Here is a 22,541-nt window from a genome sequence, read left to right on the forward strand (position 1 = left end):
CGAAAATCCCGGGATTTCCCCCAAAATAAGGATCGCGAATCCCAGAAATTTTTTTTATAATTCCGGTTATTCGGCAACTTAGCAAAACTTAAAAAAATGTCATATTTGACTAATATAAAGAAAAAAAATATTACCAAACCTATTAGAGTCGTTGGCTGAGTTGCGTTATTTGCGCTTACCAGCAGAAAAAATCCAATTAAATTTACTTTCAATAAAAATGCGCGTTATTTCTAAATAAAAACAAATAAGGGTGCAGCTTTTAATACAAGAGGGTCTTGTAAGATTGCAGAAGCAATACTACAGAACATAAGTGAGCTTAATTAAATGTTTGAAGCTAATATAAAGTAATTTTAAACATCATAATGGCGTAATTAGGACATGAAAATTTTCGGGAAAAAGAGGAACCCTAATCTAAATGTAAATTATGTTCAAATCCAGTAAAGTTATAAAAAGCAGTTTAATGTATAATCTCTAAAAAGTGTTTGCGCAACCCAGCAAGCCAGGCAAATAGACAATTAGGCACTTTCTTGGGGTAAGTGAACAAACTATAGATTAGGTTGAAAAACAGTCCATGTATATAAATATATACATAATATGCAAATTTAGCATTATGCCAACATTTCGACAAACAATTACTATAAATTGTAATGTCTCTACAGGGTGATAAACAAATTTATTTAACTGAGTTTGGCATTATATCGGGAGAATATGAGCAATACAGTAGCTACCATCAGTCAAAAGGCCATTCTAGGGATGCTTACTACCCTTAGTTATTTAGTTTATTTTTGCTTCTTATATCGTTTATTTAAAGTCTTGGTAAACTTTTGGCTTGAGGAATAATTGACCCAGGAAGTGTTTTAAAATCGACAACACATGGCAAAATAGCAAAGAAAGAGACTATTTACTCAGACCACATTGTAGTTTAATCTACAATAGTTGATCACTATTGAGTGCATCAGCACCCGCAGCGAACCGGTCAAATATCCTATACCAGGGGTGGCCAACATGCAGCTCATGAGCCACATGCGGCTCTTCACCCAGTTATATGCGTCTCTTACAATCATGTTGCAATTTTCTTTTTAGATTGTTTCGATTTTGTTTGGTTAAGGTATGGATTAATATTTCCAGTTCCGGCTTAGACTGTTGGCCTTAAGACCAATGTATTTTTAGCAATACTTTTGAAACAAAATAAACGCAAAATATGCCCAAATAATATTTATAAATTACATTATATTAAGAATTGTGTTTTTTTTCATTCAACACGTCGCCTCTCCTTATAAACTGAAATTATGTCCAGTTAATGAAATAAATAAGCACTTTTTTGCGCTTCAGCCGGTCGCTTTTCTGGGAATACATAAGAAATAGAGTGATATGCTATTGTTTTCGTTTCATGTGTGTAAGGTGTGGCTCTTTGCGGTTAACCAAGTAACAAATGAGACTGTTGGTATCTGATTTGTTGGCTACTCCTGACCTATACCCACTTCCTAAAGATACTTACTCCGAATAGATCATAGAAATAAAGCAAGACTAGGGAACCACTACTCTCATAAATGTGTATTACCACTAGGGAGAATATTTTTTGATCTAAAAAATTAAAAAAATTGACCTAAATAAAATTGAAATTTTGATATATAAACATATTTTTGTGACAAAATTTTGACTTATTAGAAATAAATTTATATATTGTTGTTTAACGTACTGGATTATTGTCTTGGCGTCGTTAACCACACGCTTATGATGTTATACTGACTACCGGTCTAACACAAATCAGTTAACTTTTTCGCCAAAAAGGTATAGCCAAACAAAAAAGCAAACCTGTTAAGACATACATTATGGGCATAACATTATGGGAAGACCTTCATAGGATTAAAAAACACAAATACCTTTTCATGTTTAATATATAATTTTTTCATGTTTTAAAATATGTTCTATGAATAAAACCTTGTTTTTATTTTTTATGGCAGGTTATCAAATCAAGAAAGAATTAACAAATTTCAATACATAATTGACCGCCTTCTTCTTTCCAAGCAGTGGAAACAGTACATGAGATTTTTAGGCATTTCTGAAAATGAACTTCACAAACAACTAGAAGAAAATGACGAACAGCAGATGCTTAAAAATTTTCAGGAAAATTTAGGTTGTAATATTTTTGGCAGCATTATAGCTATTATTTTTTAATTTGCCTGTTTAAGGGTTCGGCAAAAGTTTGTACTTCATCAAAAATTAAAATGAGTTAACAAAAAGTTCTGTCTTGTGCCTAATGCCAAGGTGACAAGGCAGTCAAAAAACTATTTTAATTTTCAGTTTATTCTAAGCTAAAGATTTTTTTAAATGTAGTGTTTCTTGTTTTATTCAAGATTTGATTCTTTTGTCACGATCGCAAAAGCCTTGTTTTTCTATAAACAAATTAAATCAACTTTTGAAAAACAACAATAGTTTTTGTACTGCACAAATTAGATCTACCTTGCGTAATTATATTTTTAAAGATCTGTTAAGATAGCCAACCATTCAACTAATTTCTCCCAGACCTTACAATGATAATAAAACAAAGCACACAAGTTGAGTTTTGCATCAAGGACGAATGTAACACACAATAATTATAATGTTCTGTTTTTAGTGAAATTATTTTTTAATTGGAAAAAACTTTTATTTAAGTTATGCAATAAATTCAACATTAGCAAAACACAGTTTAACATGACAAAAAAAAATAGAGAATGATTTTTATAAATATATTCATTCTAACTTGTTTTTTTTTTTTGTTGTTGTCAGGCATATTAACCCCTGAACTGGTTGATATATTGGAAGCTGTTGTTAAGGAGGTAACTGATAAGAAAAGGAATAACAATGTTGACCTGATGTTTAGGACAAAACAAAAACTTAAGCGAAGTATGAAGAAAAGCTAATTCTGAGATTTAGAACAAAAAATTTCTTACTATTAAATTTTTCTGTTTCAGATCGAAACAGGGCATGGATATTGTATGATTTTATTTCTTTTTACACTGGGAACAATTGGAACGACATTGCCATAGACAAGTTATTGGTGCAACAAGACATGTTCCGAATTCAAAAAGACTTCAAAAATGATCACATGGAACAAAAATTTCAAATGGTTTTGGTTTGGATTCAAAGACTAGGTAAAACTTTAATAATCTGTAAAACATTTTAGGAAATCAAATACGTATCTGACAATACAACAACAAGTTAAAACACAAATTCAGTTGTTGAGTATATTTATGCTAAATGGTCTACAAGCAAATACAAGCACAGGTTGAAGTCATTGATCAAGCCTCTCTGTCACTTCTTTGGAAAGTTTAACTTTTGTCATATATGCATGCCAATAGGGATGTCAGATACGTATTTTTTTCAGATTACATCAGGAAAACTTTCTTGATATATCTCCGGTCCTAATTTACATTGGTTATTGCATAGGTGGCCATGTTTATAGTAGCTTATTCAGTAGATGTCTGATCTCATATATCCCCAAGTACGAGAAACGGAGGCTACAAATGCCAAATAAAACGATATCACTTCGAAATGCAAGATGGTGGGCTGTTTAACATATTTTGTTCATGTTTTAACGATACATATTCAAATGAATATGTATTAAATAATTAAAAAATAATCTATTCACATTCTAAATGTTTGGCATTTTAGACGTCATTTTAATGCCATAGCAACTTCTAATCTCCGTTAACGTTTTCTATGTAGCATGCCAGGTGACCCAAAGGCAAATTGTGCTCAAGAAAAACCCATAAATTGTCTTAGAATTGGACATAAAACTATTACCTCAATGAACTGCACATTGTATGTTCTAAGCCTTATCTTAGGATAGTTGCTTTATGCAAGTGAAATTATGATTGAAGTCTTGTTTCAGTCTATATATGTTGCCTGCAAGTTCATTTGCTAGCTCATTTGGTTGCCACAAAATGCAAATGAATTATACAGTTTAATATTAAATTATAGATTCAACATGATTTTAGCTAAGCTGAACAATAACTTCAGAACTTATGGTAATCTAAATAAATCCTAATACAAAGTGATACCGTTAAAAGTAATAATATTAAAATGTTATAGGTGGAAAATTTGACATCCAATCTAAAAACCGAAACACATAGCTAAATAGTTCGATTAGAAATACGCATTTATTTATGTATATTTAATATTTTCAAAAGGTTTTTTCTCTAAATATTTAATTGTTGGCTCCCTACAACGTTAAATTTTAAGTTTTGTAAACCAACGAAAGTCATTATTAATTAGCCAAATAATATACTCCTGCCAATGTATCCAATTAGCATTTTACCTAAATGTGTGTTTTGAGTTAGTATAAAAGTTTGGTAAGCCATATTATGTTTTGGATGCATTTGAAATAGATTTGAAAGATGATGAAACCTGCCACAAACTAGTCAAAGCAATTGAAGATCTTGGTGTTTCATACAGACCCACAGTTTATATTGGAGATGGTATACAAGTATTTTTAATATTTTAATTTGTTTTCTGTATTTAGGGTTCAACTGTTAATATGAATCTATATCTTTTTTTTTAAACATACTTAGAATTTTCTGCATCATTATGCTGTTTCCTTTGATATAACCATAGGAATTTCAAATGTTATTGCTACTGAAAGCTGTTCTGTGAGTTGGATATAGCCTTGTGTAAACCATGGCTTGTTCTTCAAAGATAAAAGCCATTGTTCTTCAAAGATAAAAACCCCACAGTTCAAAGATAAAAGCCATTGTATTATTTCACTACTATGTTAGTTTAAAAGTAAATTTACTACCTTGTGATTTCTCATGATTGGAATCCTAAGGACAGACACTCTATTTTAAACATTCCTAGATATTAAACAAGAAAATTTTGACAAAATCTATGTTAAACAAGCATAATTGCCCATATTACAAACATGATTGCTTTACCTACTGGTGTAAAAATTTTATACCAATTGTTGAACTATGTAATTGTTTTTGCTGTTCTTTAAACGTAGTTTTTTATCGTAATTTTGCATGTCTAAGTTTTTATTTGAGCAAATTAAAATTCTGAGGCTCCTACAAGCTGCCCCCAGGGTTTTGAAACACTTATCTTAACTATTATTTTAATTTGATAGATTCAATTGATACTGTACTTGGCCGAGTTGTTTATCAACCAAGCGATGGTGAGAGACAGCTAAAAAAAACATTGCATTTTTTAATTTTCTCCTTGTAGTCCTCAGAAGCTGTTTGGTAAAATTTTAAAATCAATATAGTTTTAAATTAATGTAAACCTTCCACATATAATATTCGGTTTTAAAAATCAACTGTCATCTTGTTTTGATAAGGTTCTGCAAATGAAACTGGTTCTTCTAGCAACAATATAACAGGTTTGTTATTCTTAATGATAAACTTATTTCCTCCAAAATTTTGCTACATAATTTACAAGAGATATTTAAATTCCATGTGATTGCCTAAAACAGAAGCGGGTAAAATTCTCCAAGAAAACCTGGATAAAGCATCAAAGTCAACAAAAACAATAATGATTAGCTATTGCTGGGCTAACAAGGCTGAAATAAAGATTGCACGTCAAGTATGCTTAAATAGAATGTTAAACAGTTTTATTATTTTAATGATACATTTTTGACTATATGAAATATATTTGTGCGTAGCTTGAGGCTGATTTGAAAAATAAAGGCTACAAAACCTGGATTGACGAAAACGATATGCGAGGATCGACTAAGCAAAGTGCATATGATGCTGTTAAATCATGCGACATATTTTTACCTTGCATATCGCAAAAATATTTTGAATCTGGACCGTGTGAAGGAGAGGCCAAGTTAGCAAAAGAGCTAAAAAAGAGAATAATTCCAATTCGTGTTGAAAAGGGCTTCAGAGCTACTGGATGGCTCAGTAAGTCGAAGTGTTAACTGTGTTTTAGTTTTTAATCTGATGAGTTTGTTTAGTATTTAACTGTTAGGAAGAAATTTACCTGCAAAGACTTTTTTAAATATCCAGTTTACCACATCTAGCACTAAGTCTGCATCTATGGTTGTTAAAACCAATGATTGCACAGACCAGTGCTCCTTAAACTGTTTTAGTTTTGTTCACCCCTAGCATCGATCTCCAGATTTCATTCACCCTTGTCTATAATGATTAGATAAAACTATCTGGTCTATATATAACAGCACAAAATGATTTAGGTTGTTTCGATTTTTGTTAAGATCCACTCAAGCTGAGTTTTACCATTGCAAATCTACAATTTCTCGAGTCCAAAGAATAAAAGCACAAAACACAGTGCTTAAACACTCAGTGCAAACCAACTTCACTATTACAATAAGCAAAAAAAACACCAGTTCAGTATTCAATTTACTGCAGAGCTATCATACATTTCTGACGGTTCACCCTTATTCACCCCTTTTGATTGTTTCACCCCTGCAAAAATTTTGTTCACCCTAGGGCGAACCATTAACCAGTTTAAGAAACACTGGCATAGACTATGTGGCACCCACATACCTGTACAACTTGTAGGTTAAATTATCATTTTTTGTGACCAGTTGTACTGTTAGACTGTGCTTTCTAGTATGGAATAACCACATAGCTTTAGCAATATACTAAGGGTACTTTAGAATTAACAATAATACCATGTTTAGAAATGGTCATCACGGATGCACTATACTACGATTTTTTTGATGGAAAAAATCCCCTTGATAAATTGATGAAGGATATTCTTGAAGTGTCCTAAATCAAAAGTTCTACTGAAGATTTATGCAAGTTAAAAATGCCAGCTTTATCTATACATATCCTAAAACTCAAATAACTGCTAATTATAAAGCAGACTTAATACCAACAGTTTGTGACAAGTTTTAAGAAACCTAAAGTTTGCTTTAATTTTAAGTTTTAGTTTAGGTTGTCCCAGTTTGTTTGAACTATAACTACATATATGTAGATTTGTTTGTTTGTTCTACTGACGAAAAATGTTTCCTATGGATGTTAATGATTTATCTACAGTGTATATATTGGTTTTGTTTCGCAAAAGCTCATCAAAACTAAGTAAAGCAAACTATGATATTCATTTTTTTTTTATTTTGTAAACCCACTGTATTGTGGTAATATATCACCACAATGTTTTCAAAGTTTGTTGTAATTTTACCTTCAAATTATGTATATTGTGTGTGTGCTGCAGATAACAATTTTATTTACATGCATTTCTTGCCCAAAGAATAGACATTTTCAACTTAGACCACATTGACTCTGCATTTATAAAGCCAAGTAAAGGTTTCAGAATCCTGTTGTAAACAGCATTCGCTCGTACCTGTTTTTAATATTCTTTATTACAGTAGTTTTGTGTGTAACCTGCAGACATTCTCATCATTTTATTTCCAACAAGTGTGCCTTATTACTCTACTGCTTTGTTATACATTTTTTACTGTTTTGCAATTGCTGAATCAACTTAACATTCAATGTGTGCACTTTCAATCCGTTTGGGTTTTTATTGTATTTTCATGAAATGTAGTTTATATACGGTTTAATGCAAAGCATTTTTGTTTAACACGTAACATTTCGAAAATCTACTTAATAACAATTTATTTGCATAACTTAAATAGTTACAGGAAAATAAAGTTTATTTAAAAGGAAAATGAATTAATAAAAATATTGTGGAGTTTTGCCTTTGGAATTTTTTCTGCTGTAATGGCGCAGTAAGTTAAGATAACTGTTTTGCAATATATTATCTATAGGGTGATTATTTTTTTACCTAAAAAATAGGAACTTTGACCTAAAAAAAATTTATTTTGACAAAATTTTAACCTGTTCGAAATACATTGATTTAAATAACCTAGGCATTGTTACTCACACATTTTTATTCTGTATATTGCTCTAATCAAGATATAATACGGTTAAAATGACTTTGAACATGAATCAAAACTAATTTTTTTTGATAAAATGGAACGATAAATTTCAAAACAACTGAACGACGAATTTCAAAAAACTGACTTTGTTTTTTTTTTTAATTTTATAAACGATTTATGTGCATTTTTATTCAATTTTGACTTGTAAAATTTTTGACAAATTTTGTCCTAACGTGTAAATTTTGACGAAATTTTGACTTTTTTTGACAAGTCAAAAAATAATCGCCCTAATTATCTAAAAAGTATAACAATTAACACATGCACTGACTAAGCTTGAATAAATTAGCTATTGTCACATAAACATCTGTTTACAGCAGGTTGACAAATAGGGAACAGATTACAGAATACCAAAAGATAGTCAGATCCCTCCGGCCTAGACAATGGACCAAGTACATGAGATTTCTTGGACTTTCCGATCATGACCTCGAAAACATTTCGGAAAAATATGACCAACACCAAATTCTCTGTCACTGGCAACAGAAAATGGGTAAGTTTCTGCTGATTTTTTCTTGATCTACCAAGGTAGTAAAAAATTTCTTAACTAATTGTAAGCTTGTCAATTTGTTGAACATAACTTGTGCATGTTGTATAACACTGGTGACTCAGTTCCTTTTGCTGAGCTTTCTGCACGCTTAAAATAAACAAAAAGGACCATTGCATCACTGTATTTGTTATTAAAAGCCATATCTTCGTATTGGTTTTGCATTTTTCTAAAAAAATTATTTTTCTTAAAGAGAAATTTTTACTCAGGTCAGATCTCAATAAATATTTAACATTGTAAACTACTGTAATTGGCCTCCAACCAAACCAAGTAGTTGAGAAAACCCAACTCGTGGTTTGGGAGACACTGTTTTATAACATTGATATTCAAGAGGTGTTGTGTGTTACAGTCAATATTGTTGTCTGTGTGCGAAAAAAGGTTGGCTCAAATTTGAACCACTCTATATATTTAAAAACTATGTCTGACTTTTTTTGTTTGTTATTTTTCTTGTTGGTACTTGAAATACCTGGCCGGCCCATCAAACGTATGTACTGATTTTTATTTATTGTTTTTAAAATACTTTCTTGCATAAGTATTGGTGTTTAGCAATCAGGGTATTTTAAAAATTCTTTCAAACGATAAAGTTTAAATATATCCCTAAGTTACTGCTTGTGTTACAGCAAAGCAATGTCTGTTAGTCAAACTGATATTGCACTGTTCTAGAGATTGACTGATATCACTTTTTGGGCAAACCAAATTCAAAAGCGATTTAAAAAAAAAATACAGTAGTAATGTGAATTACTTTTCAGTTTATTTAACGGTACATCTTCTATTTGCTCATTAACTTTGCAAGATGCTAAGAACTGTGAGTCGCTTTGGTAAATTAATTAGTCATAGAAATGCAAACAAATTAGAAATTCAGTCGCAGTCAAAAAATTGGAAAATTTGGTTGTTTTAAAGAAACTCTGTATAGTATTTTCATAGCAAAATATGTGCTTCTGTAGTAAAAAAGGAAGCTATTTTCTGTAAATGAAATAACAGTTTATCTCTTCTCAGTACCATAAAGTCCTAAAGCAGTGGTTCTTGACCTTTGGCAACCTGTCAAACCCCTATGTTATTCTGCAAGCGTTCGTCGAACCCCAAATTTTCGCTCAGTATTCGTTTCTTTCTGCAAGCAGCTAAAACTGGACATAATCAAATTATAAACTTCCATTTATATAGGTTAAATTGGCCAAACTTTTAATTTATAACGCTACATTACACTTTGGCACACAAAAGAGATTCAAATTTAGCTTAAAATAACAGCATTAAATATGCTTCAGAGGACGTCCTCGCCGAACCCTTGAAACAGCTTCGTCGAACCCCAAGGGTTCAATCGAACCCTGGTTAAGAACCACTGTCCTAAAGTGTCAAAATTTTCCACCGAAAACTGTATTCCGGCGTCATTTTGCTGTTTACTTAATAACACTATCCATCTAGCAAATCTCATTGTTTTTGTCAAACTCCGCATTTAAAACATTGTATTTATCTAACATATGGGGTAATTCTGGTACAGTGTTACCCAACAAGGTTTAATGAGGCTGTTAACTAGTTGGTAACCCTTCAATTTTATTACCCTCCTTGGTTAATATTATCAGCCCCCCTCCCCCCCAAAAAACAAATGCATGCTTTTCTTCTTCCATGCAAAATCAATATGTTTAACTGATTGATTACTGCTTTCCACAATCTGGATGATGTGAAACGTGTGAAAACCACAAATACAATTGTTTTTAGGCAAAATGTTGGTTATTTTTTGTGTTTTTATTATTAGGTATTTTAACCGAAAACATCATCGTCTTATTAAATGATGTCGCCAAAGAGGTCAAAAGCATGGAGAGAAATCTTGAGCTTGATGCAAAGTTTCAAACAAAACTTGCACAAAGTATGTAATGATTTACTTGGCATTTACACTGTTTTGTTTTATTTTCTTCAAGGCTTGTAAAATGATCGAATTTTAGGTGTTTGAAAACCTGAAAAAAAATCTTTTTAGAACTTAAAATTAATGCTTTTATTGAGAAAAAAATTAAATTTATTAAAAAATTGTGATATCAGTAAGTGCAATAGCTATTGCAATACGGTAGCCTCTCAAAAATAATACAAAATTTGTTCGGTAAATAATATTCCATATTGTAATAGCTTTTGTATTTACCAATTTTTCAACAAAAAATTAAACTTTTCAGATCGAAACAGGGCATGGATATTGTATAAATTTATTTATTTTTACACTGGGGACAATTGGAACGACATTGACATAAACAAGTTATTGGTGCAACAAAGCATGTTGCAAATTCAAAAAGACTTCAAAAATGATGACATGGAACAAAAATTTCAAATGGTTTTGGTTTGGATTGAAAGACTAGGTAAAACTTTAATAATCTGTAAAACATTTTTAGAAAACCAAATACGTATCTGACAATGCAACAACAAGTTAAAACACAAATTTTTTAGTTGTTGAGTATATTTATGCTAAATGGTCTACAAGCAAATACATACACAGGTTGAAGTCATTCTATCACGCCTGTCTGTCACTTTTTTTTTGGAAAGTTCAACTTTGGTCATATATGCATGCCAATAGGGATGTCAGATAATTTTTTTCAGATTACATCAGGAAAACTTTCCTGATATATCTCAGGTCCTAATTTACTTGGTTATTGCATAGGTGGCCATTAGGGATGTTTAGATTTAACTTTTTTTTGAAAATTTATGCTTCCTGCTTGATTTCCCATTATGTGTCACATAAAAATTAGTTTCACAAGGTATCAAAACAATTGGACAACATTTAGGGGCTCCGCAGGCACCCCAAAGTTACCACACTAAAAATTGTTAAAATCTGGGACTTCCCCTAACACAATACTGTATATTTTTCTTTAAAAACAAAGAAACATTGTAATTTTTATATTAAACAATGGCAAAAAAGCATCACTAATCTATTTTCCAGTTTTATGTAACTTAAAATGTATTCTAAAGCCCTTCTTTACCCCATTTTTAGAGTTGTCATTTATTTATCACATATATACAATAAAATACATTTTATCGAATTATTTAAAACATGTTTATGATCGCCTGTGGTCTTCAACAGCCTGTAGCAAGCTTGCACGTTGCTAAGGATTGTCGTTTAACATAGCAGCATAATCCGTGATTAATATTTTTAAATAGCACATGGTCAGCATGATCATGGAACTTGTCCATAATCGCAGCTTTGTTTTAAGACAAACAACGGCTCCATCACAGCAGGTTTTGACGCCTTAGAAACGGCATGCCTCAGGGGTCAGTTCTGGCTCCTTTGCTGTTTAATGTTTATACCAGTGATCTGCCCGCCACAGTCTCCAAGCATACGCTGATGACTGGGCGATCTTGCATGCTGAAGGGAATTGGCGCAGTGTTGAGAGGACTTTTAGTCCACCTCAATTACAAGGAAGTTAAACGTGTGTTGTCCGTCAATACCAATGGGAACGTTGGATTTCCACGTCTACATACCTCGACTTGCATCTGGACAGGACACTCACATTCCGACCCTGGCAGGCATCCAGCCCGCTGAGCTTCGACCCAGAGGAGCCACAATACCAAAGGCTACTACCCTCGAGATGCCCCTTTGTACCAGCTGCACTCAAATCACTGCAGAAATGTGAAAGCTCTGGTGTAGGTGAATGGATGGCCACCAAATGGAATGAGGAGCAAGATTATCCCTCTCCACCACTATTGCCCCACCACCTCCAATCAGCCTTAGGGTTTTGGCTTGTCTATGCGAGCCTGGACTCGCCTTAACAGGCTGAAAACAGGGGTCGGGCGTGCCAGGTCTTCCATGAATAAATGGGGACAAGCTCCTTCTGTGACTGTGGTTTGGAGGAACAGACTGCAGATCACATAGTCTCACGGTGCCCATATATCGCCGACCAAGTGTGACAAATGGTTTGACACTCTTGGACGATGAGACTATTCCCTTGCATCTCGACTTATGCCCGGACATTTGAACTGGAATAATAAGATCGTCCATACGAAAGAAGAAGACTATTAAGAAGGTGCAACACACAGTACAAGGTGGATGGGACAAGTTTGCTAAGGCAAAAAATGTTTATGTGGTCTGAACAGATGGGTAATGATGCTATTTTTCTAGACAAACTTGTCACATGTTCCTTGTTTAGTAATCACCCACAAATGAACAAGGACACAAAGGCAGCAATTGCCCGAAATCTTCTTGCAACTGCAAAACCTGAAGATTTTCACCAAGGCATTCAAGTTTTGCATCATAAAATCAAAAGGTATACCACTTTAGAGGATTTGATTGGCACAGATTCCTAGTTTATTTTACGCTACTCAATCAGATATGTGATTGGCAGACGCATTCTCCCGATTCATGGTGCTCATAATGGGTACAACCAGTTAAAGTCTTTATGTACTGTTAAAGTTGTGAATGATGCCGTAGAAAGAGGGTTTAAAAGTAAACACTGATTGTGCTACTATATTAACGGACAATCCACAGCAACAAACAACTTGCAACAAGCTGTTGAAGATCACAGGCGATCATACCCAGATTTTTCAAAAAAACCTTGGCTAAAAAATAAAAAAGCCACTCATTGATGTTTCCTTTTTACGTTTTTTATATATGACATTGGTATACTTTTGATATATTCCTTCTTTATCCACTGTTATACTTTGCTTTTCATAATATACAATTTGTTAAAATATATATTATTGTACATATGTGATAAATTAAATGACAGCTCCAAAAATGGAGTAAAGTAGGGATTTTGGGGCTTTAAGAATATATTTTAAGTTATGTTAAACTTGAAAATAGATTAGTGATGCTTTCTTGCCATTGTTTAATATAAAAACTGCAAGGTTTCTGTGTTTTTTAAGAAAAACGTACAGTATCGTGTTAGGGGAAGTCCCAGATTTTAGCAATTTCAGTGTGGCAACTTTGGGGTGTCTGCGGAGCCCCTAAATGTTGTCCAGTTGTTTTGAAAACTTACGAAACTCATTTTTATGTGACACATAATGGAAAATCAAGCAGGAAGCATAAATTTTCAGAAAAATGATAAATCTGAACAACCCTAGTGGCCATGTTTATAGTGGTTTAATCAGTAGATGTCTGATCTCATATATCCGCAAGTACGAGAAACGAAGGCTACAAAAGCCAAATAAAAGGATATCACTTTGAAATGCAAGATGGTGGGCTGTTTATCATATTTTGTAACATCTTTTAATAGCGATACATATTAAAATGAATATGTATTAAATAATTAAAAAATAGTCCATTCTCATACTAAATTTTTGGCATTTCAGACGTCATTTTAATGCCATAGAAACTTCTAATCTCCGTCAGCGTTTTCTATATATCATGCTAGGTGACCCAAAACAAAAACTTATAAATTGCCTTAGAATTGGACATAAAACTACTGATTACCTCAATGAACTGCACTGTATTCTATGTCTTAAGGTTCATCTTAGTGTAGTTGCTTTATCCAAATGGAATTATAATTGAAGTCTTGTTTCAGTCTATATATGTTTACTGCAGGTTCAATTGCTAGCTCATTTGGTTGCCACAAAATATACAAATGAATTATACAGTTTAATATTAAATTATAGATTGGACATGATTTTACCTAAGCAGAACAATAACTTCAGAACTCATGTTAATCTAAATTAATACCGGTAAAAGTAATAATATTAAAATGTTGGCAGCAAATCTGAAATCCAATCTAAAAAAACAAAACGCATGGCTAAATAGTTCGGCACAAAAGGGATTCGCTAATTAAATTTGTTACATTTTCATATCAATATATATGTATATTTCATATTTTCAAAAGGTTTTTCCTCAAAATATTTAATTGTTGGCTCTCATCCCCTACAACGTTTGAATTTCAAGTTTTGTCAGCCAACAAAGGTCGTTATTAATTAGCCAAATAATACATGCTTATTAATTAGCTAAATAATAATCTTGCCAATGTATCCAAAAATTAGTATTTTACATAAATGTGTGGCGTGTTTTATGTTAATATAAATCGTTTGGGAAGCAATATTATATTTTGGATGTATTTTTAATAGATTTGGAAGATGATGAAAACTGCCACAAACTAGTTGGAGCAATTAAAAAACTTGATGTTCCATACGTCCCCACAATTAGTGGAGATGGTATACAAGTATTTTTAATATTTTAATTTGTTTTCTGTATTTAGGGTTCAACTGTTAATATGAATCTATATCTTTTTTTTTAAACATACTTAGAATTTTCTGCATCATTATGCTGTTTCCTTTGATATAACCATAGGAATTTCAAATGTTATTGCTACTGAAAGCTGTTCTGTGAGTTGGATATAGCCTTGTGTAAACCATGGCTTGTTCTTCAAAGATAAAAGCCATTGTTCTTCAAAGATAAAAGCCCCACAGTTCAAAGATAAAAGCCATTGTATTATTTCACTACTATATTAGTTTAAAAGTCTATTTACTACCTTGTGATTTCCCATGATTGGAATCCTAAGGACAGACACTCTATTTTAAACATTCCTAGCTATTTAACAAGAAAATTTTGACAAAATCTATGTTTAAACAAGCATAATTGCTGATATCACGAACATAATTGGTTTAAAAACCTTATACCAATTGTTCAAATTTGTGATTGTTTTGCTTTTGTTTAAAGGTAATATTTTTATCGCAATTTTTCCTGTCTAATTATTTTAGCAAACTTGAATTCCGAGGCTCACTACAAGTTGCCGCCCAGGGTTTTGAGACACTTATATTAATTATTATTGTAATTGATAGATTCAATTGATACTGCACTTGGCCGATTTGTTATCCAACCAAGCGACGGTGAGAGACAGCTAAAAAACATTGCATTTTTTAATTTTGTTCTTGTTTTCCCCAGAAGCTGTTTGATAAAGTTTTAAGGCCCATATAATTTTTTAATTTATGTTAACCTTCCGCATATAATAATTGGTTTTAAAAATCAACAGTAATCTTGTTTTGATAAGGTTCTGCAAGTGAAGCTGTTTCTTCTACCAACAGTATAACTCAACCAGGTTTGTTATTCTTGATAAACTTATTTCTTCTAAATTTATGTATTACATAATTTACAAGAGATGTTTATATTCCATATGATTGCCTAAAGCAGAAGCGGGTGAAATTCTCGGGAGAAAAACCGGGATAAGGCATCAAAGTTAACAGAAATAATAATGATTAGCTATTGCTGGAAAAACAAGGCTGAAGTAAAGATAGCGGGCGAAGTATGCTGAAATAGAATGTGAAACCTGTTTATTATTTTAATGATATATTTTTAACTATCCATGTCAAACATATTTGTGCGTAGCTTGAAGCTGATTTGAAAAATCAAGGCTATAAAACCTGGATTGACGTAAACGATATGCAAGGATCGACTAAGCAATGTGCACATGATGCTGTTGAATCATGCGACATATTTTTACCTTGCATATCGCAAAAATATTTTGAATCTGGGCCGTGCGAAGCAGAGGCCAAGTTAGCAAAAGAGCTGAAAAAGAGAATAATTCCAATTCGCGTTGAAAAGGGCTTCAGAGCTACTGGATGGCTCAGTAAGTTTAAGTGTTTTATATTTTGAAGGGTTCGTTTTGTATTTAACTATTGAGAAGAAATTTACGCAAAGACTTTTTTCACAATATTCAGTTTACCACATCTAGCACTAAGGCTGAATCTGCATCTATAGTTTTAAAACTAGTGATTGCATAGATTCTTTGGCACCCATGTACCTTTTAAGCTACATACTTTTGTCGTAATTTCATTTTGGGTTTTTTTATTTTTAAAGGTCCACCGGTCCGCAAAATTTGTTTTAAAATTTTACCAGTCTGTAAGCTAAAAAGGTTGACAACCACTGGATTACATTATCATTTTTTATGACCAGTTGTTGCACTGTCAGACTTGTGTTTCCAATTGGAATAATTGTATAACTTCAGCAATATACAAAGGCAAAGGGCAATTTAGAATCAACAATAAATACATTGTTTAGAAATGGTCATCACGGATGCACTATACTACGATTTTTTTGATGGAAAAAATCTCTTTGATAAATTGGTGAAGGACATATCAATAGTTCCAATGAAGACTAATGCAAGTTCAGAACGCCAGTTTTATCGATGCATATTATACTAAAACTTGAATAACTGCTAGTTATAAAACAGACTTAGTAACAAAAGTTTGTGACAAGTTATTTGAGACTATCTGACATTTGGTTTTATTTTAAGGTTTACTTTAGGTTATCCCAGTTTGTTTTGACTATAACTACATATATGAACATTTGTTTGTTTGTTAAGTTTGTTAAACTGATGAAAATTGTTTCGTAAAGATGGTAATGATTTATGTACAGTGTATATTTTGGTTTCAACTTCTTTCACAAAAAAAACTTATCAGAACAAAGAAGCTTTAATCCACTAAATCGTGTTAATACATCATCACAATGTCTTCAAAGTTTGCAGAATTTTATCTTTAAGTGATATGTATATATATTGTTTGCAGATTACATTTTTGATTACATGCATTTCTAGCTTGGTTAGGTGAAAAATCATGGTGCTGCAGATTACCATTTTAATCATGAAAAGTTGTTGTGACTAACTTATGACGTTTTGATTGTTCAAAACCAGATAGGGTTGCTGATTCCTGTTGTGAACAGCATTTACTGTGTTCTGTAACTTTTCATGTGTAACCTGCGGCCATAAGTATTGTTATGTAATCCAGCAAATCAGTATTTAGTTAAACACTTATTTTGCATCTTAACATTATGCTAAATGATTTTTTTTTTGAAAAAGTAAGAAATATGTTTATTTCTCAAGAAACGCTGGGAGGGAAATATCGGTATACCTGTAGCATGTAGCTCGATCTCTCTCTAGCTATAGAACCTATGCTAGTGACCAGTAGAACAGTGAATGTTGTTGTTTGTTCCGTAACTTCCCATTTGTAACCTGCAGCCATTCTTTTGTTTCTAATCAATAATCTTGCCTGACCATTCTATTGTTTTCTTTTACGTTTTTTACTGTTTGCAATGCACTTTCAATTCGCTTTGTTTTTTCCTCTTCTTACCATTCTTACTTGAAATATGGTTCCACTTAATTACATTTTTATACTGTTTGATGTCAAACATCATTGTTTAGCATATAATATTTTGTTAAAACTTCCTTTTATAACAACTTGTTTGCATATTTAGGACAATTCTAGTAAAATAAAGTGCCTATTTAAAAAAAAACAATAATTTAAAGAAAATTCTGTTCCGGCTTTTGGATTTCTACTATAATGGACCGGTAAGTTGTTTTATCAATACCAAATACTACCCTAATAAATTTATATGCTACAACAAAGCCTCTGTCTATACTAAAAATTTATATACTTTATCACAATATTGTCTTGTGTACAGCGTGTTGACAGATGAGGAACGGATTGAAGGGTACCAAAAACTAAAAGATTCCCTGCTGCCCAATCAATGGAACAAATATATGAGATTTCTTGGACTATCAGAAAATGACCTCCAACCTCTGATAGAAAACCGTGACAAGTTTCAAATGCTTGTTCACTGGCAGCAGAACATGGGTGTGTGTCTGTTATTATTCTTAACTTGGCTTTTTACAAATGACTTGACTGGGAAAGTCAATTCAAGTCATTTCAAAATGATTCTACAGTATTTGGCAAAAGGATGATGCTAGACACAACTAAATAGCTACACACTTTTATCGACAGCTTTTAAGTTCCTTATTTGCAAATCCAATGCCAAGTGGATTTTGCTTTTTTTTCAGAAAAAGTAAATATGTTTAATTTTGTGATTACAACTGCCCTATAGATTGAAACATGGGAACACCACAATTAATTCACTCTTGTAACATCAGTTACTTTGTTTATTTTAAAAGGTATTTTAACCCAAAGGCTTATTGACTTATTAAATGGTGTCGCACAAGAGGCAATTGACATGCGGAGAAATCAATCACTGGACGCACTGTTTAGGACAAAACTTGCACAAAGTAAGAATTTTTTTCCTTGCAATATATTTCTTGTAAAATACACAATTTAGATTCAGCCCACAGTGCACTGTTTCTTAACCTTTTTGCGGCCTTCCAAATAGGTGTAAATACTAGAGTGAAGCTTTTATTCTTCAACTGATTCATTTGTTGCTGAACAAAACATTAATGAGAAAATAGCATGAATAGTATAAATTTAACAGTGAGCCAGGTCTTCATATTTCTCTCTCGGTTTTCGCAAATTTTTAAAGAGATTTTGCTTTGGACAAATTTTAATAAAGCTTATCATATGAACTACTGTTGCCCAACAAAATCAAACAGCAATACAATTTTAAATTTGTTTTGAGAAGCACTGCCTTAACACAATTATCAAAATGGTGTCCAGACAATGTTACTTAAATGTACGGAAAATACATTATTTCTATAAAAACTTCTGTTATTTTAAACAATATAGGCACACAAGGGGCTAAAAGTTTAACAGCTGTTATTTGTTATACTTTCTGTTGTTAATGTTCAATTGCTCATGATCAAACTCAATAAATGATAAATTTATTGGAATAAATTATTTACACTTAATGAGTGCAGCTTGATTTGTGTGTAAAAGAGAGTAAGTGGTTTTTATGTATTATTTTTTACAAAATTTAGTAAGGTTGCTTAACCTTTATTGTGTGGATTGTAACTGTTCAGTTAACTTTGTTACTTGTACAAAAATTGGGTATTGGGATTTGAAATACCACTACATAAATCAATTAGAAGGTGTTTAATTTAGAAATGTTGAAAAGGAATTCTTATTCCATGGATATATATATATATATATATATTTGCGACAGTCATTGAGTTTACTGATTTTAAATTGTATTATGAAACTTTAGCTATAATCGCTGTCCTTTTAGACCGTGACAAAGCTTGGTTGCTTTATGGTTCCCTATCGAACTACCAATTAGATTTCTGGAATGATAATATTGTAAAGACCAAGCTGATATTGACTGATGCAGTTATAGATCAAATTAGGGGCGCTGCTTATAAAGATGCAGAGGAACAAAAGTATCAGCACCTTTTGAGCTGGATTCAGAAAAAAGGATTAGGTAATTGTAACCATTTAGCAGTGCATATTCCATATTCAACTTTTACTTTACACATTGTAACTATTAAATTTATTCTTCTTTTATGTTATTTACGATATGTGTTCATAGTATTAATATTACATCTTCAAGAACCTTGCATGACATTTAATGCTTTTTGTTCTCTTCAACTAAAATATCTCCATTATCTCCTTAGTACAAAACACGGTATACTCATATTTTAATTGTTATATTTACAACAGACCACCAAATTAAACTCCACATAAATTTGCATGAAATGTTATCAACATAAAATATTAACAGTTAATGAAAAACCATGGTTTATTTCATGCCCATTTGTATAACCTTAAGTACTAGGCTATAAGTTAAAAGTAAAAAAGGCAAAGTAGAATTAAGAGTAAAAAGTCAAAGTTAGAGTTAAATTCCAACCAATTTCAAAGTTATATGTTTTTGTAAAATTTTGTGACTGTAAAATGTCACAGATACGTTGCTGTGATGAACTTACTCACATGAAGTTTAAAAAAAAGATTATTTGTCATAAGAGATCATGACATCACAAAGTTACATTATCACAATGTAGCATCATAGAACAATTGATTTAATTTTATTTTTCAATTGGCAAAAAACTTAAGTTGAAGTATACATAATTCCCTAGGCAGTAGGCTCATATAAGATATTCGCATATTGTCGATTTGATAGACTTTATGGCGCAATGTAACAAAATTTGCATGGGCAAAAACATTTTAAAAATCGTCAGGCGACAAACATTTGTATTTAAATATTTAAAAAAAATGTTTTAAGGAGATTTCAAAATAAAAAAAATTGTTTTGTTCATCCATGTTACCAGCTTACAACAACGTTTTGTTAAACTGTGTAAATCAACTTTTCCCGAATTTTAGAAAGCACCACACAAATAGCAGAAGAGTTGAGGCACCTTGAAATTGTGGTGCCAATTGAGTTTGGAACCTTTGATTGCCACAAAAGTCAAAGCTGCCACAAACTAGTCAAAGCAATTGAAGATCTTGGTGTTTCATACAGCCCCACAGTTTATATTGGAGATGGTATACAAGTATTTTTAATATTTGAATTTGTTTTCTATATTTAGGGTTCAACTGTTACGTATGGATCTATATCTGTTTTTAAAACATACTTAGAATTTTCTGCAACGTTATGCTGTTCCCTTTGATATAACCATAGGAATTTCAAATGTTATTGTTACCGAAAGTTGTTCTGTGTGTTGGATATAGCCTTGTGTAAACCATGGCTTGTTCTTCAAAGATAAAAGCCATTGTTCTTTAAAGATAAAAAACCCACAGTTCAAAGATAAAAGCCATTGTATTATTTCACTACTATATTAGTTTAAAAGTCAATTTACTACCTTGTGATTTCCCATGATTGGAATCCTAAGGACAGACACTCTATCTTAAACATCCCTAGATATTAAACAAGAAAATTTTGACAAAATCTATGTTAAACAAGCATAATTGCCCATATTACAAACATAATTGCTTTACCTACTGGTGTAAACATTTTATACCAATTGTTGAAATTTGTAATTGTTTTGCTGTTCTTTAAACGTAGTTTTTTATCGTAATTTTGCATGTCTAAGTTTTTATTTGAGCAACTTAAATTCTGAGGCTCCTACAAGCTGCCCCCAGGGTTTTGAAACACTTATCTTAACTATTATTTTAATTTGATAGATTCAATTGATACTGTACTTGGCCGAGTTGTTATTCAACCAAGCGATGGTGAGAGACAGCTAAAAAAAACATTGCCTTTTTTAATTTTGTCCTTGTAGTCCTCAGAAGCTGTTTGGTAAAATTTTAAAATCAATATAGTTTTAAATTAATGTAAACCTTCCACATATAATATTCGGTTTTAAAAATCAACTGTCATCTTGTTTTGATAAGTTTCTGCAAATGAAGCTGGTTCTTCTAGCAACAATATAACAGGTTTGTTATTCTTAATGATAAACTTATTTCCGCCAAAATTTTGCTACATAATTTACAAGAGATATTTAAATTCCATGTGATTGCCTAAAACAGAAGCGGGTAAAATTCTCCAAGAAAACCTGGATAAAGCATCAAAGTCAACAAAAACAATAATGATTAGCTATTGCTGGGCTAACAAGGCTGAAATAAAGATTGCACGTCAAGTATGCTTGAATAGAATGTTAAACAGTTTTATTATTTTAATGATACATTTTTGACTATATGAAATATATTTGTGCGTAGCTTGAGGCTGATTTGAAAAATAAAGGCTACAAAACCTGGATTGACGAAAACGATATGCGAGGATCGACTAAGCAAAGTGCATATAATGCTGTTAAATCATGCGACATATTTTTACCTTGCATATCGCAAAAATATTTCGAATCTGGACCGTGTGAAGAAGAGGCCAAGTTAGCAAGAGAGCTGAAAAAGAGAATAATTCCAATTCGTGTTGAAAAGGGCTTCAGAGCTACTGAATGGCTCAGTAAGTCGAAGTGTTAACTGTGTTTTAGTTTTTAATCTGATGAGTTTGTTTAGTATTTAACTGTTAGGAAGAAATTTACCTGCAAAGACTTTTTTTAAATATCCAGTTTACCACATCTAGCACTAAGTCTGAATCTGCATCTATGGTTGTTAAAACCAATGATTGCACAGACCAGTGCTCCTTAAACTGTTTTAGTTTTGTTCACCCCTAGCATCGATCTCCAGATTTCATTCACCATTGTCTATAATGATTAGATAAAACTATCTGGTCTATATATAACAGCACAAAATGATTTAGGTTGTTTCGATTTTTGTTAAGATCCACTTAAGCTGAGTTTTACCATTGCAAATCTACAATTTCTCGAGTCCAAAGATAAAAAGCACAAAACACAGTCACCAATTTTTGTGCTTAAACACTCAGTGCAAACCAACTTCACTATTACAATAAGCAAAAAAAACACCAGTTCAGTATTCAATTTACTGCAGAGCTATCATACATTTCTGACGGTTCACCCTTATTCACCCCTTTTGATTGGTTCACCCCTGCAAAAATTTTGTTCACCCTAGGGCGAACCATTCACCAGTTTAAGAAACACTGGCATAGACTATGTGGCACCCACATAC

General features: G+C 32.0%; 1 protein-coding gene and 1 long non-coding RNA gene across 2 annotated transcripts; both read left to right on the forward strand.

The window, feature by feature from the left end:
- The first annotated feature begins 5,314 nt into the window (after positions 1-5,314).
- Positions 5,315-5,865, forward strand: LOC146146958 (uncharacterized). The gene is made up of 3 exons (XR_014494768.1): positions 5,315-5,353; positions 5,447-5,556; positions 5,636-5,865. It is a non-coding gene; the product is annotated as an uncharacterized LOC146146958 (long non-coding RNA).
- Positions 5,866-15,702: 9,837 nt separating this feature from the next.
- On the forward strand, positions 15,703-21,387 carry LOC146146959 (uncharacterized). The gene is made up of 6 exons (XM_083387234.1): positions 15,703-15,937; positions 16,369-17,653; positions 17,767-17,939; positions 18,254-18,364; positions 19,255-19,446; positions 20,343-21,387. The coding sequence occupies exons 2-6, from the start codon at positions 17,646-17,648 to the stop codon at positions 20,546-20,548; spliced, it is 690 nt and encodes a 229-aa protein (XP_083243360.1). The 5' UTR covers positions 15,703-15,937; positions 16,369-17,645; the 3' UTR covers positions 20,549-21,387.
- Positions 21,388-22,541: the final 1,154 nt, after the last annotated feature.

This window comes from Ascidiella aspersa, chromosome 4 (genome assembly GCF_963924565.1).
Source record: "Ascidiella aspersa chromosome 4, kaAscAspe10.2, whole genome shotgun sequence".
Taxonomy (NCBI): Eukaryota; Metazoa; Chordata; class Ascidiacea; order Phlebobranchia; family Ascidiidae; genus Ascidiella; species Ascidiella aspersa.